Source organism: Pygoscelis adeliae, unplaced genomic scaffold (assembly GCF_000699105.1).
Source record: "Pygoscelis adeliae isolate BGI_AS28 unplaced genomic scaffold, ASM69910v1 Scaffold501, whole genome shotgun sequence".
Classification (NCBI taxonomy): domain Eukaryota; kingdom Metazoa; phylum Chordata; class Aves; order Sphenisciformes; family Spheniscidae; genus Pygoscelis; species Pygoscelis adeliae.
Window position 1 is genome coordinate 244572 of NW_008824048.1, and position 10011 is coordinate 254582.

Here is a 10011-nt window from a genome sequence, read left to right on the forward strand (position 1 = left end):
AGACAGGAGCGCAGAATTGGAGAAGGTCTCATGATTACCATGTCCAGGACCCCAATGTCACAAGACCCAAGTCATACAATCGCTGCCATAAACTTACTGGGCTCTAGCTGTAAACAAGTTCGGGGTTTGCTCTACCACTTTCACTGAAAAGCTTTTTCTGAGCCTACCTACTCTAAAACTCTCAAGAAGCCTAATTTCTGCACTGCATTTAGCACAGACCCACTTTATACCTTTATTTCTATGCCACTATTGACTTTTAAACAACTCCTTTCCGTCCTGGTGGACTATCCCTCCAATAACCTAAATGAGATATTTTTCTTAACAGCAATCCTGTCTTCCCTCTCAGGCAGGCAGGCAAAATCCAAGGAGTACTGAAGTTCTACAAGGGCAATGACAAAAAGGACAACTATGCAGGCTTGGAAACAGGAAGCTTAATTATCTCAGTTATAATCTTGTTTTGAAATAACATATCAAGGAGCAAGTCATACGTGTAGCCCAGAACTAGAGCTAAGTTATATATGCAGTTGTGCTGCTGTAACTGACAGGGAACCTGAGGCAGATCAGTTAAAGAATGAAGCTGAAAATACCCAGATCAACAAAGGATGCATGGCTTATATCAAGACCCAGCACAGAGAAGATTCATATGTTGATGACCTTTGACTTGAGAAAATCCTTGGCCTTCTCTACATGGGACTGTGAGCCCATCTATCTAGTTAATTTTGCTAATCACTTCCTACAATTCTTCATAGCTTTCTCTATTGAGTCAAGAACCTTTCAGCTTCTGCCCATTAGCAGTTCTCCTGTCGGGCAAGATGCGCAACTAAATCTCCATGTTTCAGACTGTAGCCAGTCACCTGGAAACATCAGGAGTGTTAAGTTATCCCAGTGCATGGTTTGGCTTACAGCATCATGGCGCCCTTCTCTGAAGTATCAGAGACTGGGCAAGGTCAGCAATGACTAACTGTCAACTTGCAGAGTTGGCTTGTGCCCTGAAATGGCTTCCAGAGTATGTCTTGTTCAAGACCGTCTTGACCGATGCAAGAAAATTTTTCGCACCCTTGGGCTTTTTCCACCTTCCTTTCTCCAATGTGGGGTACAATTGTACAACTCAGCATTGCAGAAATCCTGGGAATACCTGACCCAACCAACTTCCTCCCAGTGGAGGTGACTGGGGCTCTGATCTTCTGTTCTCTTGCAGCAATTGTCATACACATTTTCAGTTTTGGAAAACTGAACAACTTTGTAGAGGTGAAGTTTGAGGCTTGTTATAAAGAACCTGAACAATTCTTCAAGAGCTGTAACATAGGGGCAATTAAAACAACTGATCCAATGGTCTCTTCCAAAGTTAAACTGCTAAATCTATGTCAACAGCAGAATGTATGGGAAGGTGTAAATAGTTCCTATTCACAGCATATACTAATCACAGCTCTGTGAAATTCAGACTCTCATGTAAATAAGCTTCTCAGCTGGGAATTCACCAGATTCTCCATCTCTAAGTTTGCTGAATCAGATTCTGCTGCTGGCTTTGAGCATTTAACTAGTCCAGAAGCAGGCTCTGTCTCTGACATCTTCCCCAATATCTCAGCAAGGTCTACACTCTGTGGTTTACATTTTACTTCACAACTCTTTAGGAGCATGAAGTATGTGCATGGCAAACATACAGAAAATCAAAGACTTTGCATAGAGGTCTAAATGTGTTGCTTTTGCTCAATAAATTTACAGCTGTGTTGCTGCCTCAGTTTTCTCACCAGTCTGAGACAGCTCCGTGGACTGGAGTTGCAATATTTTTGGGATGTACAGAAGCATCCCTCAGCAGTTCATGGCTTCTTATATGAACCAGGAAATTCTTTGAGCTCACAGTCCTTCATCTGACTTTACTATTCTCATAAAAATTCTGGGTCCTTGAAACAAAAATTGTTGACCTTCTCCTATTCCCTTTTCCCACCAAAAGCTTCTCCTTTCTCAGTGACATTCTCAGGTTTATGTGTCTCTTCACCAATATCTGGCTTCTTTGTTCTGCCAGGTTTTACTTCACTGCTCCATGAATACAAGGTGGAAAAGGTTATTTCACTGTTTGTCAGCTTAGCATTTTGGTATAGCTGTTGCCAAGCTGGAGCATTGTTAAGACTGACAATTGTCTATTTTAGATCTGGGAAGAGTATGTTCATCATCTCACCTGAAAAAAGGTGGGATTCATACACAAATGCAGTCATCCAGTAGCACAGCAATCTTCTTGCTAGCAACATTTCCATTGCAATTAGAACTCTAAATTTCTGACTAGATAGATTCCCCACCTCTCCACAAAAAGCCCTATCTTCACCAGCTGAGACTCATGTAATCATCTTGCCCGACTGCTTGAAAAACACGTGTGTAAGGAATGCACTTAAACCCACTCTTCAGGTTTCTACTGTATATGGTTTGTTTTATTTCCTTATGTAAAGTGGTTTCTAACACAGACTTTGCATAAAAGACATTTCACTTCTCACTTGGAAAAGCCCATTAAGGAAAGAGCTTTGTGAGTAAACAAACCTCAGATGCAGAAAAAGGGCAGTAAACATAAAAGCCAAAAGTAAATACATCTGAACTTGATTAATGTTCCTTTCAAGTCAGCTTTTAACAATGTTTGCATGGTGCATTTACCTGTGTCAGCTACTTTTTACCATATGGCTGCATATTGAAGTTGAGTGAAATATTACAGTGCACTGGCTATAAAGTAGTATTTCAGGGCACACTTGACAACATGCTGAGGAAAACCAGGGTGTCTTGTCAAACCAGATGGCAGTCGTTGATCTGGGGCTATACTTTCAGGCCACGCTTTATAAGAAAAGTCTGATAATTACAAAGCATACAGAAGCCAATTTGAACAACAAATTTACAATCAAAGGTCACTTTGGGTTAGAAGGGACTTCTGGAGGTCACTTAGTTGACTCCCACCCCCACAGAAAGCAAAGCCTGCTTTGAAGTTAGATCTGTTCCGGTAACAGTTATTCTTTACAATATAGAGGAGGTTTGTAAAACCTTTCTCCGTTGCTATTTTGTGAAGTAGGAAGATACTGGTTTTGGTAGCAAGCAGCATGTTTCTGTCAGGTGAAGGAAGAAATTCTGTAAGAAAAGGTGATGACACCAGTTCTTAAGAAAGACGGGTTTGTTCATTGGCAATCCAAACCTCTAAAAGGCATTTCCAACTGCCCCCAGTAAGCCATGGTCAGAATCAGCTGGCAGTTTTCTGGTATGCAGACATAAGTCTTGTAAGGCTTACATTTCAACTGGCCATTAGAAATCCCTCTTCCACTTCAGTCTTTTTCCAAAGATACTAACATTCTTGATGTTAACTGTTGCTTTCAGCCATGTCTGTGCTAATGGAAATCAAATAAATGAAGTGGGTTTAGGCTGTTGCTGGTATGAAAGTGAACGTGGTACAAGACAGAGCTAATCTTACTCTCCTCAGTGCTCCTAATCACAGAGCAAGCTGCAGCTCACAGATACTAAGAATGTTGCTGTGGTAGAAAAACCCAGATGAACCTACTGCAAGCCCTTAAAATCTATGGTAAATAGCAGAGGTGAGGAATGAGCAAGAAGACTAATCACCCAATTTGCCAGTTGTTCCTCTGCTAAAATAGCAAATATCTCACTCATAGTAAAGCAGGTCAGAGGATTGCAAAAGTAGTGTTCCTTAGCCAGACAAGAAGAATTCAATACTTAAAAACTATTTTTTTTATACTTGCTTGTGAAAAATCGTTAACATTCAGTGAACTTTTTTTGTGATGACTATAAACCAGTGAGTAGATTCTTTGCACATCTTTCCATACAAACACTCCACCAACTTTAACTGAATCCATACCTTACACAGTACACATATGCTATTGCTTATGACATTCTCCTAATTGGGACAAATGTATGGAGATGAATAGAGGAGGTACATATCAGAAAAGATAATGGAAGCTTCCTATGCAAGGTATCCACTATGCCACTCTAAAATGCCAGTTGAGAGTATAAGTAAGTTTTAAAGTCAATCCCTACAAACTAATCTTTATAGTACATCTAAAAATAGCTACTATTATCTGGTCTAATAATATCAGCTCTTGACTAATTGTAAAGTTTGAAACTATCAAAAAAAACCCCAAATCCTTCAAGCATTTTGCACACAGTTTATCTGTATCTGAAAACTCTTACTTCAGCTGTTTCAAGATAACAGCGTGTAAAACAGTAGCTGAAGCAGAAAGAACAGAGACTCATCATATCACACACGTATCATATGCTCAATGGTTTACAGTAAAAAACAACTCATGCATGAATTCATAGACACATGTAGACTGGTCAAGCTGCTGACAAGCTTTCACATACTAAGATGTGACAATCATCCTGATTTATTTTTACTGCAGTTCATAAGTATCCAGTGAGAGCTGGTAAAAATAGAAACTTGTAAATCAAGATACATTTCTGGGTATTCTTATGCTTATTACAGTAACTAGTACTATTGCTCCTTTCATATGAAATGCAGTGGATAGGGCGTAGGATTGTTGTGCAAAGCTGAGCTGCCTCTGCCCAGGGATGCCAGGTGAAACCTTTCAGTGTACAGACCATTAAGAGGAGAAGCAGGGTAGTGTTTGCTATGTTTGTAAAATGGGCAAGAAGCGTTGCCCACACCTGTTCTTCCCTGCCCATGCCAAGGCAACATTTACTCAGCAGCATAAGATAATGTCAGGATGACTTTCATTTCAGTAAGGAACAATGATAATCACCATAATCTAATTTCAAAGGCTGTGATGTACTATTTATGTTCATCCACATAAATTCTGTTTGAATTACTTCCATTTTATGATTAGGAGGGAAAAAGAAATATAAAAATGCAAAATGAAGTCCTTCCAGGAACACAGAGGGTTAGATTTTTCACCATGGCTGACAGAAGGAGCTCATAGTTCCCAGTGGAGAAAAATCTGGCATGGGGAGAAATTGCTTGACCTTATGCACTGACCCTTATGTATTGCTAGATGGTACAAGCCACGGCAGTCCCCAGGCTGCTGTTGCATCTGAAGCTAAGCAATGCTTCAAGAAGCTGCCTCTGATTCTCTGACATCTTACCTGATTTGCCATGTCAGCGAGGACATAGCAAGCCTAGTGCGGATTTGTCTCAGCTGAATCCAATGGCTACAAATGAGTATTTGAAGGTACAATACATAGATATTAAAGTAGAGGTGATGACAGAGAAAGATTAGTTTTTCTCTTCCACAAGTAAAATCAACAGCAGCCCTGCTGTTTAATTAATCAGCTATTCTGGTGAAACAGAAGAGGGTGTGAATGCTGTCTTTCCACTCTCATAGCAGCACCGTAGGTCCACTTTGTGCTAGAGTAAATAGCTGCAACATGACACTGGAGAAGGCAGCTCCCATCTAAATCCAGAGCAAGTGCTATGAAGAAAACCTTAACATTACTGATATGATATTTTTTGTGAAACAGATAGCACTCTTCCAAGAGCAAGAGAATGACAAAAGTAATTTCCATGTGAACACCTTTCTTCAATCTTGTGACATCTCTCTTAGGAGCAAATGCAGCTCACCAGAGCCAGTGCTTTTTGCAAGTAATATGACAAATCCTACCCAGTGCCCTTGCTTCACTATCTGATTACTATCTAAGATGCAAAGTTGTTTCCTGTTGGGTGTTTTTTCAAAACTGGCACTGTAGAAGCTGCGCCCAGCACACAGCGTATTTGGAGTTGAATGAGGCATTTTTAGGCATTCCAGTAATAGGAAGTAAAACAGATAAGTGCCTGGCATGGAGAAGACTCATCTTTTCCTCTGAGAAAAGTTAAAATTACCGTTTAAAAATAATCAGTGGTGAAATCTGGCTGAGCTTCATTTTCACTTTTCCTTCCAAATTCCTCCTAAAGAAAATTCTGTTGAGTAATTAGTTCAAATGTAAAACTTCTTACTGTCATGTAGCATAGCATCACAGTTCACGCATTTTTACCTGACTTACTTACGGGGTTTTACATAGACTGTGCATTAAAATTCTATTCTGTGACATAATGTTAATTTACTGTTGGTTTTGGGATTTTTTTTTTTGTCTGTCCTTTGATTTCACTTCAACCTCTTACTGCTTTTGTGATATGAAATATCTTCCATATATTGCCATGCTGGTGGGTACTTGTGGTAATTTCCAGTTTAATGTGTTGGAAAGTTTGGAAATGAGATGCAGACGTGTAATGATGTCTCCACCTGAAAGATGACTGTTTAGACATAAGATAGCATGTACAGCTTTTATTCAAATTTCCACAAGATGTTTGAATCCAAGCACCATTCCTGAGATGGGAACAGTTAATAAACACATTCTTAAACAACAATTCCTTGAGCAACAGTAAATCCAAAAGTAAAGTGTATCAAAGGCACTCAGATAACCTCTTCAGAATGGTAAACCACATTTCATGACAGCATAATTCCCAGTAACTTCAAGATATGGTATCTGAAGAGGCATAGCTTTCCATTGCTGCAGTGCCAATAAATCCCCGTGAGTTCACTGTTCATCCCAAAGCTAAAGTGCTGTAACTTTTCTTTGAAGTCCCCAAAACCAGACACAAATAGTGCAAATTATGGCATGTGAGATGGAGAGTTTTCACAGACCCACACTCCCACTGTCTCTTGAAGCTGTGACAGTTGACAAGTATAAAGCCTCGGTTTGGGAGTTAAAATCATCTCCTTAAAGAAGGAAAATGGAATAGCATTATTTTAAAAATCTGCAATAATTTAAGCAAATAAATAGCCTGATTTTAACAACTGAGTGATAAAAAGTGAAAGCTTGTATGCAAGCTTTTCTGGGCCATGCTGAAGTTACAATAGCTCCTTAAAGCTGCCATTAATTACAAAGACATCCTGTTGCAATCTTTTCAGAGGAAAGAATTCTCTCTCTCTCTCATCTGTGGTCCAAATTCTGCATTTTCTGTAACATCAAAGCTATCACTGACTATCAGCCATATAAATGAAATAACAAAACTGAAATCTGGTTAGGTAGCATTCACAGGAATGCTTGTCACTAAAATCTCTGCATCTGAATAAAAGTTTGCAGAACTGGGACTTCAGTGATGAGGTCAAATGTCCTACATCTTCAGTGCTGATACAGCTTGAGCTGTAGGCTAAAATGATAACATGAACTATCCTTGTTCCTGTAACCAGGGCCATGTGGGTCATTTCCAAGACTTTCTGGTAAAGTATCTGTGGCTTTTATGCTTCAACTACCTACTCATCATGGAAAAAAGGTTCTTTCCAGTGTTTCTTAAAAATATGCGATGCTGAGAAATATAAATGTTTGTCATATGACTTACTGCATGTTGCAAAAAGATTTTCGGTCATTAAAATGAAGAAGTAAAGCAAAACCACAAAAAGCAACTACCTCTCCTTTAATTTCTTCATTTCAGAAAGTGCACAGAGGAGGCTAGGGCCTACAAAGGGAAAAAATTCTACAACAGTAATACAAAAAGCCACGTGAAGCCACGCCGTCCTCAGACAACGTGCACTGGAATTATGTCTGGACATGCACCAACACTGTCCTCCAGATTGCTGCTTGCCTTGAGCTTTTGTGCATTTGCACATGGCGTAATTCCACTGAAGTTTCACACCATTATGTGAAACATAAGAAAGGGCCTTTGACTACAGCAAGTGCTGATTTCTGAAACGTGAAAGTGCTTTCCTGAAAGGGTCATTTTGACTGCAATATCTACCAACGTCAGTAGATTGGGCAGCTATGGGTAAGATGCAAGCACTACAATCTGAGGTGATATGGGCATCAGTGAATTCATGCCCTCTCCTCTCCAAAATCTCCATGCCTTCCAAAACAACCAGCTTTCTGTGTGTATCCTACTCAGCTGAGGCTACTAGAAGTTAGTATACAGAGGTGTATACCAAGCTATGTGTGCAAGCTATCTGTATCTCAGTGAAAGGGAACAAACATTTACAAATTTTTACATGGCCTGTGAGAAAGTCATAATGTTAGATACTGCATTTTTAAAAAATTGAAGAAAAGTTGAATTTAAATTCAAAACTAGCTTCTATTTTGATGCAACATTATTTAAGATGCCATCTATAGATTTATAAAGATTTTAGCCGAAGGAAAGAAAAAGCTGTAAGCATAAACATAGAAAACCCTATGACTTACTGTCCTCATCTTTCAGGTTAGGGTTCAGTTTTCTTTTCCTGTCTGTAAAGTAAATATATACAAATTTAGCTTAAACATTTCTAGATTTGAAAGGAACAATACAATTCAACAAACTTTTACATTAAACTGAGTTTTAAGCACATTTAATTTTATTATTAACTCATACCAAATACATAAAAGTCTCTACACTTCTTTTCTTTTACAAATTTTGAACCAAATTCTGAAATCCTTAATAGCAAGACTTTCATTTCATGACAACAAATACATTTGTCTGAGTTTACTGGAGTCTATTCATATGCAAGAAAAGACTAGAATAATAGCCTGTTTGCTTTATTACTTTTCCACTATTGCACTTGCAAACACGGAAAGAAACACTATTTGTAGTAGTCCAGTACAGCATATCATTTTAGTTATACAGCCTTAATGGAGATTGAAAATAAAAGTTCTGTGTCATATGCTGTAGCTACAATGTGTTTGTAGCCATGAAGAAAAACGCCATTCAAACTATGTTTTTGCAGCCCTCCTTACGCAAGCCAAAGCTTGTTTGTGTTCTTTGCAGAACAGTAGCTGGTCAGATAAAAAGATGTATCTTTCCATATACCTTGTCTCACGTAAGTAACAAGGCGAGGAAAATAAAACCCAACTCAAGTGATGCAAGATCTCATTTTAGAACAGAGCGCATCTAGAAATAAAATGTGACCAAACTCACACAAGCATGCCTAGAGTTACTAAAATTTCCAAAAATAAAGAATAAGTGAAAAGAACCACTATCTGAAGTAAAATGTACCTTTTTTGGGTTGGCCATTCTTGAATGATTTTCTCTTTTGAAAGATTATTAGTGCAGAGGGAAGGACAGCTACCATCACACATGTGGGGACGATAAATAAGATCAGGGATTTTTGTCCTCTATACTGTGTGCTCATTAAAGCTGTCAAAAACATGAAAAGAAAGTAAATTTGTAACTTACAAAACAGGCATCGTTTATGAACTTACCAGTTCTGATTCTCCAGTCTTGCTCTGACTGAACAAAAGATTCTTAAAATTTATCAATGTAGTGTTTTACGCTCATTTTATGAATACTTTATTCTGCAATATTACTATAAGAAGCTTTACAAAAAATAAGTCAAATCTCTCATTTGTATGGCATTTGAGTGAGAACTACTGCAATTTATCTGTATCCCATCTGAAGAACAATTAATTAGGAGTCTGGATCAGGGAAGACACCCATGCAGATTAAAGAATTTCCTCTGTACTGGCAGCCAACTAATGGGAGCTACCCTAAATTTAAGATATACAGAAAAATGACAGACTAGCTTGTTGGAGTGTGAGCTAGCTGAGGCTTCAAAGGCAGAAATAATACTGACTTGTTTCTTTTCCAGAGCATCAATATTACACTGTTTTCTAGATCCGAATTCCAGAGATGGATCATAGGACATGATGTATGTACAAACAGTCTCTGTCTTGTACAAGTTCAAGGTGATACGAACCTGAAGTGGAAATGCGAGCTGAAGTTTCTCCATTCAGTTCTTTATTCCAGAACACGCAGCTGTAGTTCTCACTCATATTTGGTTTGAATGTCAGGATGCTGGTCACATTGTAGAGACCATCTGTGGTCAGCGTATAGGTGGTATTTGCAGATACACTGAGATTCAAGTTCTCTTTTCGCCAGAAAACCTCTGCCAGAGGAAAGCCTTCTGACTGGCACATAAAAACATACTTGTCTTCACCTGGTTTTCTCATTACTTGAGTGTTTATTCTCTTGTAGGATGCTGCATAAGAAGTTGTTGAGTGAAATTACTTTATGCAACAACAGTCATTTTCCCACAGCAGTTCCCCTATTTCCCTCTCATGCCATATATTTAATGT

The 10011-nt window shown here is 38.7% G+C and overlaps 1 protein-coding gene across 1 annotated transcript in view; it reads right to left on the reverse strand.

The window, feature by feature from the left end:
• Positions 1–6609: 6609 nt before the first annotated feature.
• The window catches only part of PDCD1LG2 (programmed cell death 1 ligand 2), a 6177-nt gene continuing 2775 nt past the window's right edge, over positions 6610–10011 (reverse strand). The window contains exons 3-6 of the mRNA XM_009333557.1: positions 9633–9914; positions 8933–9073; positions 8146–8187; positions 6610–6692 (exon numbers count right to left, since the gene is read on the reverse strand). Of these exons, the coding sequence (XP_009331832.1) occupies positions 6610–6692; positions 8146–8187; positions 8933–9073; positions 9633–9914 (548 nt within the window). The remainder of the gene's footprint in view (positions 6693–8145; positions 8188–8932; positions 9074–9632; positions 9915–10011) is intronic.